The sequence below is a fragment of the Branchiostoma lanceolatum genome, chromosome 5, assembly GCF_035083965.1.
Source record: "Branchiostoma lanceolatum isolate klBraLanc5 chromosome 5, klBraLanc5.hap2, whole genome shotgun sequence".
Taxonomy (NCBI): domain Eukaryota; kingdom Metazoa; phylum Chordata; class Leptocardii; order Amphioxiformes; family Branchiostomatidae; genus Branchiostoma; species Branchiostoma lanceolatum.
In genome coordinates, this window is record NC_089726.1 from 25,182,255 (window position 1) to 25,202,459 (window position 20,205).

A 20,205-nucleotide genomic window follows, 5' to 3' on the forward strand; every position below is an offset into this window, starting at 1 on the left:
AGAGAATAACCTAAAGGAGCGTCGGTTTGGTGATTCAAGAAATACACGTCCTCATTGACTGTAACCCAGTTAACCAATCTGAACATCGCTTATACTACATGCCACGTGCCTATTGGTTGCCTTTTTATACCTTAGTGCGTGGAAATCAGTGGTGGCCCGCATCGTCGACAAGTAATAGCGGCAACGATGATTATGATGATGATGATACCATACATAATTTATAAAATCATATGCAAAGCCATAATAACTTAGACACGATTATAAATATTATCAAGTCATGTCAACCTGCCAGTTCGACAAAATACTCACCTAGGGTGTTCGCTTGATTTTTTTTTGAAAATAATGTTGAATTTCTTTAGTATGGAAATGCCATAAAATAAATGCTTTACACATTATTCTTTTGTTAATCTATTCGAGGTAACGTTCCATTTGCATAATACGCTTCTTTTGAGGTACCTTTAAAATTGACACACTTTTGAGTTTTTGTTGTCTGTGTGTTCGGGTTTGTTTGCTGTTGATAATATCTATGCCCCTTACCAAGGAATGGTATGACCGATTGTGCAATTTCGCATTGTTATTCAAAACGATCCTTTTCAACTCCATAATTGTTTCACGTGATTTGTGCATGTTTATAAATATGAACCAACCAAGCCCTCATGTAATGAGTTTGGTATTTTACGCCATAGCAGATACTATGAAAACGTGATCCCTTTCATTCATTGTTGCTTTTACTGAGGTAAGGCCGTTTTTTTCTTCATTCTTTTACGGTAAGATTTTGACTTTCTTTTACTATATCAACTGCGACTCGTATGGAGTACTTGACTCGTATAGTTCTTTAACAAATCACGAAGTTTCATGTTTATTCCAGAGTGAAATCGGTACCATTTAAAGAAATAATGCGAATTTTAGGTTGAATTGTACATTGACTATTCTGCATTGCTAGGACGACTAAGAGAGATAGAGAGAAAGTTAATGTCAGAGGGGTAAGAAAAATTTGTCTTCTTATGTGTTCCCTTTCTTATTGTGCTTACCCCCCCCCCCATTAATGCTAAATATTTTCACGATGAAGAAAGTGAGTATACGTATAGGGAATACATGAGTAGGGTATGCACGGGGTTAGTGAGCTGTTTAATTCACCACAAGCGGAATTCTGTAAAAAGTCGGCTGGTTATGTATTCATCGATACATAATCTACTGCAAAAATAACAGTTCCTTCTAGAGTTTAGGACTCTTTTAAAGCATTCTAGTGAGGATGACCAAACTGCAGTGGTGTTCTATTCTACAATAGTTCTCGGGGAAAACAATATTTTCACTATTTCATAGATACTTAATGTATATATTGAGTATCCGGTTCATCGAAGGGTAATAAAAAGCATCGACATTTCTTGTTCTTTCCTTACGTGAAAAATACAGCCCCAGCCACCCCCCCCCCCATATACTGATCATGTACCACATAAGATATGCCTAAATCCCTATTTGTCACAATACTACAGAGATACAACTCCACACAGTAATACAAAACAACATGTTTTAAAATCTATTTATTACCATTTTCACAAATATGCACTCTGTGACCTCATAAAGGTGCAAAACTGTCCAAATTCCTGTGTCCTCCTCCCCATTGAACAAAGAAACTACCATGTTAAGCCTTATATTCAAACATAAATCGCAGTTGAGGTCAGAAAAGTGGAAAATCATTACAAACAAACAAGGTTAAGAAGTAGAACAATCCAATAATGTGGTAATTCATTTTACATAGAATATAAATCATACCAAGTATCCGCTTTGATGCTCCCCCTGACAGCTAGCTACATGTAAGTATAGACCACTACACTGAGGATACATGTACATGCTGAAATTCTGACTTGCCTTAATGGTACAAAGATAACGTTTTATACAGTGGCACAAAAGAACAAGTTCTGATACCTGCAAAATCCATTTCAACTAGAATGTCATCCTCATCCTCAACTCATAAGTGCTGCTTGTGGAACGTCATCCTCATTGTCCTTCCTAGGTGCTGCTAGTGGAACGTCAACCTAATGATCAAATAATTTCTACAGATGCGGTATAAAGTAGCCCACAAGATTACAAGTTGTGTTAGCAGCAGTTTTTTAAAATGTTTTATGTTCAATTTGCAGTAGTTATTTATGTTTTATGTTCATTTTACATATAACTTTGTTCCAAACAGAATAAAATACATTCTATGCATGTCTACTCTCAGAGTTAATGGTTACACAAGATCTAACAAGCTTATCGCTTCACCTGTTTAGGAGAGATATTTGACCGTCTCTACAAGATGGGACAGCACCAAAAACGAAACACACCTCAAGTAAAGCGTATTTAATGTAGCTAGACGTATAAAGGGGAGTATGTAAATAATCAACAATCTAATCTCGATGTTGGCCGTAAATATTGAATAGATAAGCAGTCATGGTAAAACCAATCGACATTGGTGGACTATTGGGGTACAACCAGGTAGAGTAACATAGACATATCAGATATTCTCTATAGCTATAATACAAATAGTATTGTCTACAGTCACATCCACTGATAAAGCGTTTTAAACATATTTTGACTGAACTTCATATTGTAGCAAACATCACTTCAAAACGATTAGCCCTAATCTAGCCGTATCAGGTCCGCTCGGATATGTTTATTTACATGTGCCATATGAAAAGTTTTTACATCAACATCAAAGTTGTGCTCTTTCACTGCCGTTTATCCATGCTTAAAGTGTCACATTGGTATATCAAAGAAAAACAGTTCTTGTAACTAGTGACCTGTATTTTAGGTGTTGTTGTCTAAATCATTTTCACAGCTTCATGAGAACGTACACAGTCCCCGGGCTATACAGGCTGCAAAATGTGGGCGCTACTTCACTGGTGGGGGTCACATTAACGACATTTTCCATACAAATACCATTAAATGTACTTTATTGCACTATATAATGAGTACCTGTGCACAGTGTGCAGTGTGATTAACTGACACAAACATGAATTTAATTGATATATCTATTTTGTTACAGTGAAATCAAACTTGCTGATACCTACCAACAAGGTCACCGTATACTGCTTACTCGGACCATGGCTGGTCATCAATGGTTTAGAAGCTACTACGTCACCAAGTTCATATTTCTTATCGTGATTGCAACACTGGCTGTTTGTTACCTATATTACGATAAGGAGCTTAAAATGTGGCAGACGTCTTATAGTTTTAAAACGCAAACAAAGAACTTTATTATTAGTCAAGGTACGTTGTTTTACTATTTCTAAACCAGCAACTAAACTGCATTTTTATATAGACTATAGTGCACATCGAATTGCCTTTATATTCTTACATCAGCGACAACATATCAAATTATCATTCTTATCATATGACAAAACCAGAGTTCCACGACCTCATACCTTCATCAAATGATATTAATTTCTACGAATGACGTATCATAAAGAGTTCTTATTGACTATGCAAACAATGCTACATATAGTGTATGAGGTAACGATATCCACATAACAAAAGTTGGTCACCTCAAAGTATGGAAGTACTATCTTCTATTAGAGCCAAACTAGCCGCAGCCTTCACCAGTGTGTATATGTCAATTATAAGACCGCCCAAGGCTTTGTTTGATTTTACCAACATACCAACAGAATTCACACACAAACACCTGCTGAACATCCCTCTTGGGAAGAGTACAGGGGCGGATGGAGTAAGTAGCAGGCTAATCCGCCATGCTGCTCCAGCCATAGCAACACCACTGACATACATATACAATCTGTCACTCTCAACAGGAACCGTACCCGCCGGCTGGAAGAAAGCTAAGTTCACACCATTATACAAGGATGGGAACAAAACTGACTGTAGTAATTACAGACCAATATCAGTCATTCCATATGTCATGAAATTTTTGAGAAAGCAATACGTGCACAAGTCTGCAACTTTCTTACCGAATGCAACATCCTAAACCCCTCACAATCAGGATTTAGACCGAAACATTCCACCACTACGACATTAATCAATGTGACTGACACAATCCTAGATAACATGGATAAAGGGCTTTTGAAAAGTGCAGTTTTTCTGGACCTTAAAAAGGCATTTGACACAGTGTCCCATGGAGTTCTACTTGGAAAACTACGGATAAATGGTATACAAGACAATGAATTGTTATGGTTTCAATCATACCTGTCAGACAGATGTCAGGTAACGGTCCTAGATGGTACCACTAGCGACTGCCTTGGAACAGCGGAAGGCGTCCCACAAGGTTACGTTCTTGGACCGTTATTATTAATATTGTATATAAATGCCAAACTACATTTCCCATGGTAAAATAATACTCTATGCTGATGACACGGCACTTTTCTATGCAGCGAATTCTGTTACTGATATAAATAGAGCCTTAAATGCTCAATATTGAGGGGTGGCTGGATGCAAATAGACTGACACTTAATGTCCGTAAATGCAAGTCTATGCACTTGTGCACTGTACGAAGGCTGCGTCTAGGTAATGAACAATTAAATCTTACTCTTTTTGGAACGTATTCGGAAGTGGTTTCATGTTTTAAATATCTAGGTGTTTGGTTTGACCCCTGTCTAACTTGGAACAACATACTGTGCAATGCGGTGTCATCTAGGCTGGGAGTGATAAGACGTTGAGTTTCCATTTTATTACCTAAGGCACTGTCAACTGTATGGTTCTTCCAAAGATTTAATATTGTGATACTGCTTAGGCCAACTGGGGGAAATCTCTCTCTGACAATGTCTAGAAACTTCAAAGCCTAGCAGCACGACTTGTCCTCGGTCTGCCAATTACAGCACGTGTGGATTATGTACAGTTGTCTGTATTAGGTTGGAGTTCCCTCGCATTTCGCCGGCAAATGCACCTCCTGCAAACCGCCTTTAAATGTATTCACCAACAAGTGCCAGAATGCCTACAAATATTTGACAGAACATCTCACACCTATGCATCAATATATAATTCAAACCCATCATTGCAACTTCCGGAAGTCAGACTAGAATCCGGCCGTAGAAATCATGCGTACATGGGTTCACGTCGGGCCTTACTTTCAAAAAGCTAGTAAATATCTCTGCTGACCTCTGACATCCGGACCTGACCTGCCGCATCGACTTTGATATATGATTTGGATTTGACGCTTGGTTGTGTATATATTTTTGTTTTGGTTACTTTTTGTTCATTAGTTTATGTTTTTTCCTTGTGATGTAATTCGGGCTTGTTTATGTTGTTCTTTACAAGGCACGCCTGAAAAGCAGTGCGTTTAGCTTGAGTTCGCCTACCCTGTAGAAAGGAAACAGAACTAAATAAATAAAAAAATACTATATTGGCAAAGAAAACCATTCTAGTATTTTCGTACCAGCTATGTAAACGAAGAACTAGTTCGGATACTTAATGGTCGATGAAATTCACCTTTCAACAACTCTGATAAGCTAAGGCCTGGCCGGGTTACCCCCTGCATTGCCCTCATTATAATAGTATAATGACCGGCTGTAATATTAAAATGAGTCAAGGTGCTACTAGAAACTAATCAATATGCAATAGGTTGAGTGATAATTGCTCTAAAAGCACCACCCATTGCCCCTCCCTTCTTTTGCATTTGTTTTAGCTAACTTCGCACCCCCTCCCCCGGTCCTCCACAATTGTCAATATTCTATGCTGGTCTTCATTATAGCAAGGAGGTGATTATAGGTAGAACTTATAGTCTCAGTTAGTTTACACATTTGTTTCCTAACAGCTAGGAGAGAGTGTGGCGCATTTGGGCGAAGGCTTCATAATCATTACGTGTTTGACTTGCGTGGGGAACATCTCCAATCCCGTTCTGACTTGGAGGTCACGCACCACCCTCTCGTCAGTAAATCAAGGAGGTTATTACCTCCTTGAGTAAATGTAGTTTGTTTTTTTAAAGAATTCCATGTGAATCGATTCGATTGGACAGGATTTAAAACCGAAGATTTCCAACCCATAAAGAATCATGGGCTTGACACATGTATAAAAAAGGTTTGTTTCTATTAAAACAGACAAAAGGTGCATCGACTTTGTCTGATTACAGACAGGCATCATAGTTTCGCCTTCATTGTCTGTCCGGCATGTGTATTCATTCTCTCACCCCGTGCTTGTACTCTCACCCCGTGCTTGTACATTACCGCTTATAATAAGTCTATGGGTATGAATATGCCAGAAAAGAAAGGGAAATAAAACATTTATAGCTGAGTCAACAAGTCCTGATCATATCATCTCTGAGCAGATTCGGCAGTCAAACTGGTTTTTATGCTGTGCCCTTTTCACAGATTATCCTCAAGCTGAGGGCCACATAACAAATATCGGATGAAAACACATACGCTCTGTTATAATAGAAACTGAGTTTACCACACCGTGTTAGCATTGAAACGCATGAGACGACAACAGTCTCCTGGCTCCCGTGGATGATTTCTATTGTAATATAAAAATTTGTTGTTGAGTCCGCCATATTGAATACTAGCCTGGAAGCCTAGCCTGGAAACCATACCACACCATACCCGATATCTCGGCGCTGTGAGTGAAACCCGCCCGCCCAGAGAGCTATTAGCCCGCTCGGGATGTTGGTTTACGGCCTTGGATTAAATGACGTTGCAAACAACGTTTGCGGCGAAACTACGATTGCTGCGAAACTCTAAATTGCAGAAGTAAGAAGACAATCTGACAGAAACGGGTCAATATAGCAGACTGGGCCCGGTAAAACACACCTAACCCGACCCGTAGAGACTCGTGACCAGGCTAATGGAAGCCAGTAATTTTGATATAATAGGCTATGGTGAAAACGAAACGTCCAGAATGTCCGAAAGTAATGTCCGAATCTTATCCATTTGACAAGTAGAAATTGAATTGTATTAGAATATTGCAATACTTTGCTGTATAACCTTCATAAATGTAGGCTGTGGCATCCTAAGATCATGGTACATGGACACAGCTGGAAAAATTTCAGTTCACTATTTTTTAATGCCCTCAGAAAGTTCACATAGTTCAAGATCATCGACTCCTTTTCTTGTCTCAATGATTATTTTCCAAAGTGCTTTATTTTGAACAAAGAACTTGCAACCAGGCATTTTAGGCCATGAGCAAGGACAGAGGACCACCTCCTTTGGAGGACCAATTAAAGTCCTCCTGACTTCATGCTATGCATAATTATAGGTGAATGCAGGTAATTACTTTGGACCGAGGCGCTAAAACAATTAATCTATTGATATTTATGCGCCTGTCAACATGACGGATGTGGTTGTCAAGTTGATTGATAGGTAACAAACAGAAAAAGTACAGAATTTAAGCATGTAAACTTTAAAGGCATAGACCAGCTTGTATATAAAAACATATGAAGTTGAAATTGCGTGCAAATAATACACAAGAAGTGTGTTTGCATGAATAACTACCCGTGATAGCCATTTTAATGTAGGGAAGTTAGTTGTTGGCTCTTGAACTCAAAGGGTACCCCCTAAATATTATCAAAATGGCAAACTTTTGTTTATTGCAAATAATCTAAAGAATTTTCTTATGTTTTGTTCAGTTTTTCCGAAAGTATGCTGTTGTCTGTGTATCGTGTAAAAATGTTATTCCTGTTAGCCATCGGCATCAAGCTGGTCTAGGCCAGTTTTTGTCAATTCAGAAGGGGTACATGTCTTCACTTATTGCAAAAATATTATGGTAATTATCGTTTAATCTGGTACATGTTTGGGATGCGTGGTATCTCTTCTTCACTTCTGCCAAATTATGAACAATTTGACCATACAAAACTTGATATATTGACGATTTCCTACCAAGCCCACAATGCACTCTATTATGGTCTTAACCAAGCCTTATGACACTAGAGAACATTCCAAAAGTTCCAGGTACCGAATTACCGTCATTTATCAAGCACATTATATCTCCATTTACATGCGTGATTTATCAATCAGCGTTCCTCCTTATGTCACGGTTCTCAGTTCATATGTATCGAAGCGCAATCACGACGAAAAAAAAAACATAAGGTAACCCAAGGAAATTCTATATAATGTCCTTTGCTGACCCAAAATGTTGAGTCCGATTTACGTTGTCTATACAGTGTCTTCGTATATAGGTTGCCATAGCAAAAATAACGCATTGGAACGAAATTTTAAATTATCTTCGTAATTATGTAAATTATGCCCTAATTTGCATGAAATACATTTAACTATGTTCAACATCATCAAAGGTTCCTACCTTCCAAATAAAATGAACATCCAACAAACACTGCTTGAGTTATCCTCCTGCAAAATCTAGATTTAAAAAAAAATGTTCATGTAGTACACAGAAGACCATTTTCGAACTTGACCAATAGTCTATTTAATTTCATAACGATCCATCCAATTTATGCCATCTTGAGTTAAGCAACCAACAAACAAACTGTTATCTGCATCACCAAATTTACACCCCAGGGGACCCATCTTCGAACTTGACCTTTGTCTCCCCAGCAGAAACTGACCTACCAAAAATCAGACATCCGTCCATGGCATCAAGAGTTACATCGGCAACACCAAAAATATACCATCTTGACAACAGCAAAGACAATATTAAAAACGTGATTTTGACCTTCGTTAGCGTGGTAAAATGCTTGTTGTCATGAGAAACCCGTGAGGTACATAGTTACTGTAATGTTAATTTATACAGAAATTACTAATTATACATTTGGCATATATCTACCCTTTATAGATCAGGATACGAAAATAAAACAAGAACAGTCAAGGAGAATGACTTTGCTAAAGGAGTACTGTCGAAGGAATTCATCATTAAGTACGGTAAGTCATTTCCTATCTCTTGAATTTCTTTATTGATGTTTCTTGTTTACTGTATGGGTTCCAAACGGACTCAAATTTGTCATCAACATCATCATGATCATCATCATCAGTCCACGTGCTTAAAGCTTCTGGGTTACACCGTCCCTTACGGGGTGACACACCCTTTCGATGGCTGATACAAGACGGGGATGCGCCAGACCCCCAAAATAATGTAAAAATGAATAAATTTTCTTTAATTTGCATAATAGTCTGCCACGTAGACACTGGCTTACTTATACCCTCGCCGATTTTCATCACAGAGATCTTTTCTGTGGGCTGTGGGATTAATTGAACAATACATCAACAGAAGTCCAATAGCCCACAGTAAAGATCTTTGTGGTGAAAATCGGCGAGGGTATAAGAATGCCATTGTCTACGTGACAGAAAGATAATTTATTTATTTTCACATAATTGTTCAAAAACAGACTTTTCTGCCTGGAGTTGGTGATTCAATACAAATCACCCGGGCGTGGGTCTGGCGAACCTCCATCTTGTACCAGCTATACGGTGATTTATTCATCCGGACGGGAGACCTGGCGCATACCCGTCTTGTATCAGCAATATGTATTGTTCAATTAATTTATTAGGGATATTCTGACGTTTTTTTTAGTTAAAATGTGTACGTATTGACCCATTATGAAAGTTTATGCAAAATGAGTAGAAACCGCATTTTACACTTAAATGTCATATTTATTCTAAGAGTGTTTTTTTTTTTTTTTACATTTCTTGGCAAAACTAACTAAAGCTGATATAATAGCATCGATAACATGGATGTGGAGTATTTCTACTACAAAAATGGCCAATCCCATCAGCAATATTGTTCAGAAGTTGTAAAACGTGTACACAAACAAACTTAAGGAATGATTTTTTCCGACGAAAGAATGTTCATATGGGACACCTTAATACACGCCTGTGTCCAAACTGGTATCAAAATGCTCTGAAAACATGAGAATAATGAAACACCGACGCAAAATAGCTTAGATTTCATGTATATTTACTGTTTTTTTCTCAATTATTGTTAGGGCGGATGATTAACTAGTATGATGTATGCTAATGATACCAAAATGTTAAATCATTTGATATCTGTATGAGGTGTTGGAACCTAAATTCTGCTTAGTTTTATATTTACATTTTTTTACCATGACCGATTGGGGGGATGCATCGTTTGATATAAGAAAAACAAGTTTTTAGTGTATTTGCATTTAATTGCAGAAATAACTCGAACTTTCTTACGAATACAGAAACAACTTGATAGCTGTGCATTAGACAACATAAAAAGCTTGCGATGATAATTCAGAAAATTAATTATAGATGTCATTAGAGTCATAATTTTCATAGACTGATAAGATTTCATTAAGGTAAAGATTGTTGCAAAAATTAATTATTATTCTCTCTCACTGAGGAGACATGGTAGTGAAAATTTATTACCCTGTTTTTTTTTCAGATCCCTCTGAATACGGCAGTCTTTATCGTTAATGAAAAGCAAAAAATTATATACTGTCGCGCTGGAAAAACGGGAAGCTCGACAACAGCAACTGTTTTATACAATTTGGAACACGACTACAATATGACTGTTCGTCAGGTGAATAAACAAAAAGAAAAATTACCATTTAGATTATTAAGCAGACACTTCTACTCTGAAGAGGAGATTTCCTTTCGTCTTTTGACGTATAACAGCCTGATTGTTGCAAGAAATCCACTAGAAAGGTATGTACTATAAACACGTTTGTATTTATGAGCTTGATACAAAACTGACTGCTCTAAGATTTTTTTTAACGATGTTATCCGGTTCCCTGACGCTTCATTCCATGTGCTTTGTTCATGATATTGTCATTATGTCTTTAGGTGGTCAATAAACGCTTCATAATTATGTCGGCCAACTTAGACTTAACGTAAGTCTTCCAAATGCAGGAGTGTTTACGTAAAGGTATTAATAACGTATTAACATCAATTGATATCGTGTTTACCCAGCTAGAGAAGCTTTCATACCTGTTGCCTTGTATACCATAGTATGTATGTCGTAGTACAATTACGGTTTAAGTCCTATAGATAATCAGGGAAAAGTACATTTTAATAGTGCTAAATTATAATGAGTACACACTTATTGCAATTGGATATGGAATATAAGTTGACAATTACGTTGATAGATGTACAGCTAGATTACCTTTACATAATTCTGTAAGAATCCAGTGACATCAATCTTTTAACAACAAAAAACATTTCTGCTAATGCAGATGTGTTGTAGATTACCAAAGAAGCAAACAAACAAAACAAATGCAGTTACTTTCAACATGTTTTTAACATACATAAATACTTTCAACATGTTCAAATTTAACTTGTAATTGTTTCAAATCTAAATAATCATCTAGACTGAAACATTTTCTTTGTTTAATATTAGAAAAGTTATTACAAATATTATCCAAAAAACCATCCCGGTGACTTGGATTTAGCTCTATATTAAAGTAAGAGGTTTAACAAAATATTCAGGAACATGCTATTGCATATTGCTTAATAATATATATTTCTTATGTGCAATTTGTAATTGTAATTATTAGGGATATCTTTGTCTTCGTCCAGGCTTGCCTCAGCATGGATGGACAAGTTTGTAAGAAACTCACAGCTCGGTTACAACGATCGGTACCAAAGTATGCTTGAGACATTAAACTCGTCGATTAATGGTATACAAAAGGTATATTTTTTTTACAATTACTAGGTTTTAAAGGATAATACGAATTACATATTTAAACAAGAAAATCATCATGCAGTTTGTGTTGAGGCAAAGCTAGTGTTAATTGTTAAAAAGTCGAATGAAATGATCGAGGGGTGTATTTTGTGTCTATATGCATGCTGATACTGCTCAAGTGTGCCATCGACTGTCACAAGTCATTATATTTAATTGTCACAATATAGTTCGAAGTCATTTCAGCCACTAACAAAAAGCACCTGACAAGATTTGGACAACGAAATTTCTTTACCCGTGTGAATGATAGAGGAGAAAAAAAGCCACCTCAGCGTTCTATGCATTCCACATTCCACAACGTATGTAACCACCCCATATAGCTGATTAATAGCAACACGCATATTGCCTTGTCGTGTCGGCTTTGACTCAGCAGCAACTTTTAGAATAAGAAAAGTTACATTTTCTACGCTAAAATTAGTTTAAATGTGTGCAGGCTTTTGCAAATTAAAAAAAAAAAATTCCGAAAAAATATACATGTGCCGTATACACCCTACTCACATTTGTACATAGCACTCCTTTAACCCTTAAGCTGCCAGGTTTTTTAGCCAAGTAAAAATCAAAAATGTTTGACCCCTGACCTCCCTCACGAAACCCGCGAAACACCCGGCCGCGCTAACTCCCCTAACTTCCCGGCTTCGCGCGCTACACGCACGCAAAGCTGTTTTGTTCCGGGGAATACCCTATCCCGGTTATAACCGGGTCCAGCACAAGGGATTTTTCCATTTTGTATTAATTACATAAATTCTTATTTCATCTACATATTTGGCATTTATCACCTACCATTACTTACACGTTTTTCATTTATTGAAGTCTTGGCATATTTAGTCTTTATCTGACCTACTTGTATGTAACTGTCCACAGCTACGAGCATGCCTGAAATAATTTTAAAAAAATCTGTGTCGTTTCGTTCCTTCGGTTATACTTTGATGATGTTTCAACAAAAACGCCCTTGCGATTCCATAGTTAACGTATTGTGCCAAAACCTGCACCAAAGTGTTCCGATATCAAACGATATTTGCAACCCTTCATGACTAGACCATAGCATGTTTTTGACAAAAGATACATTAAAACTGCTCTGATGGAATTTTCTTGTTGACTATACAATCGTTTGTCTATTGTATATGATTTAAACGTCATTGGGGATATCTTTATCTCGTACGTGAAGATATTCCTACATACCAAAAATTATGAGACTCTGCTTTTTCAGGTTTCTTTTCGGACAGCAACGCCCCTGCTGTTTAAGAACTAACGTAACTTTAATTATCGTCCAATTTATTAAAAACGTATTTATTTTGATTTTATTCGATTTTATTCAACTGCATGAAATTACAGCCATGGCTATCCAACTAGCCGAGGGCTATTATGTTCAAACCTCGGGGACAGAGCCAAATATTTAACCCATGGGAAGAAATATCAGCTCTTCTAAAAAAAATGCATAGTATGTAATTTTTTCTCCGCCTGTTCAAAGCCGTGCGAGCATGTATTTATGCTGAGGTCAATAATGAAGAATTGTTCTAGGGTTACCCATTATCATCCACTTCAGTCTTTTTCCTGCTAGTGCTATACTTGAAAAAGATAGACCAGAAAAATGCAAATTAACTGTCCAAAGTAGTATTAAGACAAATTATAGTAAAGTCATTATGTTTTCCTGCCGCTTGCTTCACCGGATGGAAGAAAACAATGCTGTGCTGTGAATTTTATTGACATAAGAGGCAAGTGGCGTTCACGATAATCCATGGCCATGACGTTTTGTCCTGCAAACATGTACCACAGGTGCGGGGTCGCTAGGTTGCATTAAACCTCCCTAAAACAAGTAATAGTTTTCAACTTCGAATCGCCATGGATATTTTGAATATCAAAGAAAGACTTAACGTCGGCTACTTTTAACAGATATATTAACAATCGTGTAAGTTTGAAAATCATGATGAAGTACGCGGTGTCGACTTACATATGAAATACGCCATGCAAATTGCTGTTTCTAGGTGCACTGGGCAAAATGGTCACGGATCCTGGCAGATACCACGGCATCCGAAAAATGCTCACGTCACGGATACGAACGATTCCTAGCAAATGCGAGCAAACGCCAGATCCGTGAAGGATACGACAAAATACCCTACGGATGTGACACCGTATCTGCTCGGATAACAGAAACGCTATGGATACGATGTCACATATGCTTGGATCCCTGGCGATCAACGGATACGGATAAGTCGTTTGCAATAATCCTTAAATACACACATATACAATATTTGAGAGAAATAAAAACTTGTCATTTGAATATTTTATATTAATAAAGACATTTGACAGGCTTGCTGGCCCACTCTATCATACTAGTACAATGTGATTATCTACGGATCCTAGCAAATCCATTTTCCGTATTTTTAACGGATCCGCTGGCCCGATAAACGACTTCAGATCCCAGCAAATTTCCTTTCCGTATCTTTAACGGATCCGCTGACCCAATCAACGCCTGGGGATCCTTACATATCCACCGTCCGTATTGTTTACGTTTCTGCTGGCCCAATAAACGGCTGGGGATCCCAGCAAATTCCTTTTCCGTATCTTTAACGTTACAACAACTCTTTTTAACTTCCTACAGTGCCCCTTACATCAGAAAACAACACGGAACCATCAACTGTTCAATATGAGACTATTTACAATAGTGTGCCAACGGGTGCATCCAAACTCTTCTGACTGCGCTGTGTAACTTGCTACTTAGAATTCTTTTTTTTTAAATTCTCCAAAAACACCCGTTCCTAGAAAAGAAAGCACTACGGTGCTGTATATTTTGCAGTATATAACCTGTATTTTTAGGGGTGTTGAAGATATTCAGGATTTGAAAACAACACGGAACTATTAATTTTCTAATCCAAGACTGCCAAGCAGACGTTTTAAATGACGTGTATTAAACCCGCGTCCAAATTTGTGTCGAAATTTCATTCAATTTGCTCTTGGAAAGTTGACGCAAAGACCTGATCCTTGGCTAGCAGTACGACTAAACGAGTATGAGCATAGTTTCACGTACAAAAAAAAGAATAGGAAGTACAGGATGAAGGAAGCACGGAGACTCGTCAATGGGAGCCGAAGCACGCACGGCTTTTCTGTAGAGACACAACTGTCTTTTCCATGGCTGTTGTGTGTAGGACTGTTTGCCTGTTTGCATTGCAGCTTCGATTTTGTCACTGGATGATCATTGATTTTACAGGATAGACCCTACATTGACCCGGCCAAGATGCCATGTGCACTTTTGTGACGGTAATTTGTCGGATATGCTTCTTTGACCGACAAATTGATTCTATACTTCTCGTCCGATAATCAACTAGTCTCGAACTTGGTAACGTTAACGTTATGTTTCTTAATAAACTAAGGTCTGCTTGTGAAAACTTGTAAGTTCATGTTAACTTACCTTTCCCTGTTAGTAACGTTCACGAAAACTCCCGTTGTTTAACAGTGACATGAAAACGAACTCTCCGGTCGAGAACAAACGATCGAACATAAAATGAAAACTGATAGCCGGTTTTATAAAAGACTCAAATAGTATTTTCCATGTTCATTCTCAAACTTGGTCGGTATCCGCGTACCTCAAAACACGATTATAGAAGTAAAACAGCGTTTGAGAAGTAAACTACAACGGGTGACAACATAATCTACCGATTCCCTGCGTTTTGAAAAGCAAATTTTTGGGTCGTTCTCGTTAGCACCCCGACCGATAATGCCATAGGCGGCGGTAAAAGGGATCATCGACAACCACTCTCAATCGCATAATTGTCTCTCAAAATGCGGGAGATTTCGTTTCTCAAGGCTTGAAGATCCAAAATTTCTCGGGGGAGAATCCCCCCGGACCCCTCTAGATTGTGACCCTCTTCGGCGGTCGGGTCAAGCCTTCGGCGCTCTCCCTACCCATATTATATTTTAGTGGGCGCGCTCATGAACCTAGGCTGGCGGGAACGCTGGTTGCATTTTTTTTTTTATAGTTGTGTATGTGTTACACTTCTGTACGTTTGGGACCGCATAGTGATGTCATCCCCTGTGAGTGTACATATGTAAATACTTTGCGTTTGCATAACATTAATAGGTTTAAGCAGCAACACCTGTGCTCATTGCTATGTAAACCAGTCAAAATTGGAGAAGGTGACAGATAGTCACCGATACGTCGGTTGAATAAATCTCTTGGTTGTGTAAAAAGAGTCTTTTTATTCAGTGACTTACCAACCTGATGAAGCTATTCACGGATAGGAGTTCTAGTCACTATCTACAAATGCAGCCAGTCATTCTTCAGTTATTCCGTTTACCGACATACGGACACACAAATTTGTTGTAAACCATGACGTTCATTTTTCGTGGGGTTAATGATGTAGATTCATTTAAGTGGGGATTATAACAAGCATATCTTTGTGAAGATAATTTAAAAAAATGTAATTTATTGTTTGCAATGTACTTTTATTTCTTTCTGTTTAAGGCGAAGAGGAAAAACAGACCAACAACTCGCCAAGTTCCATTCCTCGCATTCCTAAGAGCAGCGGCTGCCAGTGAAGAGCAGTGGTCTGATGGTCACTGGATGCCTATTTCAGATGTTTGCGCTCCATGTAGAGTAGGTTGACTTTATTTTTTTTTCTTATTACGAATGGGTCATAATCTGTAAACGTGTCCGAATCGATTGCATGAAGCAGTCCATCATAGGTTGAAAAAGATACAATGCTTATGTGTACAAAGACAATTAAGGTGTGTATCAATTTATTTCCTTAGATCCACTATGACTATATAGCCCACACAGAGACTTTGGCTGAAGACCTGCGTCTATTTCTCCGAAAAGCTGGAGTCACCGATCGAGATCACATACTTCCAGAAACAAAAGAGACACGTACGGAGAGAAGCCTACTTGATGTTTACAGAGTAGTTTCCTTGGAAGACTTACGAAAGGTTATGCAAAAATTTGTAGCAGACTATGAAATGTTTGGATATTCCTATCAAAAAGATGTTCTGAGATTATCACACCCCTAAAAGAATAGAAATCACGACTTTTTTTCCATTTATTCAGCAAATACCTTTTAAACAATCTGGACTGGGCTTTTTTCGGATATCTGGGACGTAGGGGGGGGGGGGGGGGGGGGTCATTCACCCCCGCATAACTTCCAAATGGTATGACGTATCAACATCAAACTTGCAGGGAGTGATGTACACGTGCACTTAAACCCTACCCAGACGGGTGGGTGGGCTAAAAGTGCCCGCGCCAACTTTTACGCCCTATAACTCCTGAACGACGTGTGCTAGGACTACCAAACTTGGTACAATTTTATAGTGATAATATAAGTTTATCATTTTTGTGTTGCCATGGCAACGGACGGTGGTCAAAAAGGCCTTGATTTTTCCTCACTTGTAAAGCATGCATATGAGGAATCGATGTCAATCAGCTCTGTCGCTACTGGCAACAGTAGCTGATTGGTTTATGCCTTTGCTGGCGGGAACTAGATTTGTTTTGGTCACACCAAGCTCAGCAGAATTTTGCCCGCGAACCTGTCCTTTTCAAATGCACGGCTTGCCTCCGCCCCCATTGTTCTACGGTGAGCACATTGCCTCAGCTTTAATTTCAATCATTCCCACGCTCAAGTGTCATATGGACACCACCGTTTAACTTTTTCTAAGCTGTATTTTAGTCTAACCTACCAGACAAAACGCCAAAACTAAGGTCATAACGTACTCACCGTAACTCCGGGCCGAGGACGCCGCAGAACCCGCCGATATGATAAACAAAACCCAGGCCTTTACTACGTACGTTATCTGCGACTTTCTTAAGCATACAGACACTCAAAATTAACAAATAAATATCCCGATACCAACTCCAAAATTCGACAATAAAAACAACCGATTCAAAGCCAAATATCTGGCTTACATGTTTATCACTCTCTGCAAATTTGGTGATGATACATTATACCCCCGGTCCCAGAAGTCTCAAAAAAGCCCCGTCTAGATAGGGTTACTACTATTTGTAATATTGGTATGACGTAATATGATGTAATTAGGACGTCATCGATGTGATTTTTTGGCTAAATAGAGAATATTCATAATATCTAAAGGTATTTCACAAAAAAGAGTGTCTTATCAATTTTAAGGTCTGCCATGACATCTAAAGTCAATGGTAACTACGTTGACGTCAAAATGACTTCATAGAATGACGTTATGTGTATTTAGCTATCCCCTGGGACCCGCCGTGTTGGTTCGGCCATTTTCAAAATTATCACAATACTTTTTTCAACTAATGACACCAAAACACACTAGAAATAGACTAGAAACGTTAATCTGAATGTATTTATCTGGTTAAGAAAATACTAGCTAGTGACGACTTTGCAGGCGAAAATGCCTGTTCATACCCAAACTAATGATATGATCCAACATCTTGGATTTTGACCGATTACGTAATCAAATAAGCATAACAAAGCTTAACAACGAAGGTCATATTATCATCTATTATGCAAATAATTTGCTTTATCGATGTTCACATTCACATAACTTCCAAATGTCACAAGTGTGAAATCCCAATCATTTACAAAAATAATATTAAAGTAGTTTGTCATTAATTATGCAAATTAGGACTACATTTTATGCATATTAACATTCCTCTCTTTCTAAGTTACAAATGTCTTTTGCAAATGTCCTATATTTGAATAGTAATATCATGGAACACAGCGGGTTTTTAAAATGCATCATTAATTCGATAGATTAACATTTGATTTGCATAATTATCGTCTAATCATACAAATCATTACTTAAGCTATCTATATACCAAAAACATGACCATCCATCAAGCCCATCTCTGTCTAAAGAGCTTTCTACCACTCAAAAATCCATAGCATGTCCAGAACACGAGATATCAAAACAGGAAGTTCCGCTGCAGTACCGTAAGAAGTGACTAGGGGGCCAAAATGTAATCGAGTTATGCTGGTCTTATACACATACACATACACAGACACACACACACACACACACACACACACACACACACACACACACGTTACCCTTTGCATAACCTTCTCGGCGAAAGTAATGAAACCTGGTGAATTACAGCCTATCGATACATAATTTTGTTGTCAACATGTCAACTTTGAAGTCACTTTCCAGGCTAGCAAACAGATCTGGTTCAAGCCTGCCTTACTCCTTCCACTCAACTACATTTAATAAACATCGAGGTTCATTAGACATTCTATGCTCTATCCTATATAATTGGTTTAATTGAAGTAATTAAAATTTACGTGTACCAGTGGTCCAGGATCAACATGCATCCTAGCTGCAAATATCCCATGAAGGGGGTGTCTCGATTAATACCACGAGTGGCACAACACGTTTCTCAATCTTTGCCTATATAAACGAGGGATGGATAGACTGCTGTTTGGACATATCTAAACTAGAAAACACATAAAGGATTAGGATTACTAGAGTTCCACGAATACATAATAATCAAAGCTTATTGAAGGGTGCATTTATGCAAATGAAGAAAGTTTAGGATTTGCAAAGTAATTATAGGTTACAATCGGTCATGACATATCATATGGCCATAAAGGTTTGCTACTGCACATTTTTTTAAGTTAAGAGCCATGGTAGGATGTTGCAAAAACTTAATATGTTTCGGATCAATATTCCTGCCGTGTATACATATCTTCTGCCGCATATATATATATATATATATATACATATATATATGTTGGTATTATATGTACCTTGTATGAATGAATTAAAGAGCATTTTATAAAGTCGAAACATCTTCTGACTGTTCAGTACCTAGAAACTAAATGCATAAGAGTAGGACGTAATAACGGTAGTGCAACTAGTCTAGCCCGAACAACTGCCGGACTATTTTTCGTAGGGAGGGCGGGGTTGTGGTGGGTAGGCATGTCAGACAGAGCACCTTGGTCTGTCCGATAGCTCGGAGGGTTTAGTAGTCAACTGCTGCACGGAAAAGGTAATAGCGTTAACCAATACCTATATACCACTTAGTCCCCTAACTGGTGTTGTCCTTCTTTCAGTCAATTTCACATTACCCTATGCCGTCATCGTGAAGAAAACGACGTGCATCATCGTTTACTCAATCACTACCGCATGTCAATATCAAAACAACTCCAGCCATAAGGACACAGCAAATACATTTTATGAATGACATCAGTGCGCGCATTTATTTTTGCCTCCTTTTGAAAAAAAAAAAACGACAGAAATGTCGCAAACATCTGCCAATTCCATCGCAGAAAACTTTTTTGGAACGGTCATTGACCAAAACATAAAGTCCAACAATGCCTGCTTGAGTTATCGTCCTCAAAAAAGTTACAAAGAAAAAAAAAGACCCACTGCAGTTTGAAGATAGCTTACAGGGAAACCAAACTTATATCAGTTACTCCCTGTCATGAGAGCAATATGACCATTGAATTGAAAAAAGAATGACCACAATCTTCTCGTGTGTCCTAAGGCCAGTTTCAGCTATCCCTGTCAAAGCGCTGATTATAATATTGTAATGACATTCAAATGAAGAAGGTGCTATGGCAATGGTGTGAACGTGTGCTGGGGTGAGGAGATAATTGCTCAGACTTCACCTCCCACTCCCCCGCCTTCTATTAGCATTAAATTCAGCGCTAATTGGATACCCTGCCATGC

The 20,205-nt window shown here is 38.1% G+C and overlaps 1 protein-coding gene across 3 annotated transcripts; it reads left to right on the forward strand.

The window, feature by feature from the left end:
• Nucleotides 1–608: 608 nt before the first annotated feature.
• On the forward strand, nucleotides 609–19,320 carry LOC136435832 (carbohydrate sulfotransferase 10-like). 3 transcript variants are annotated; one of them, XR_010755956.1, is made up of 7 exons: nucleotides 609–736; nucleotides 3,026–3,249; nucleotides 3,786–8,789; nucleotides 10,273–10,535; nucleotides 11,406–11,517; nucleotides 16,028–16,159; nucleotides 16,315–19,320. XR_010755956.1 is itself a non-coding variant. In XM_066429544.1 (7 exons), exons 2-7 carry the CDS (start codon nucleotides 3,084–3,086, stop codon nucleotides 16,567–16,569), a joined length of 1,014 nt encoding a protein of 337 aa, XP_066285641.1. In that variant the 5' UTR covers nucleotides 610–736; nucleotides 3,026–3,083; the 3' UTR covers nucleotides 16,570–19,320. The 3 variants fall into 3 exon arrangements, 1 of the variants encoding a protein (XP_066285641.1); XM_066429544.1 differs by having other exon boundaries at nucleotides 610–736; nucleotides 8,704–8,789; XR_010755957.1 differs by lacking the exon at nucleotides 3,026–3,249 and having other exon boundaries at nucleotides 671–736; nucleotides 8,704–8,789.
• Nucleotides 19,321–20,205: the final 885 nt, after the last annotated feature.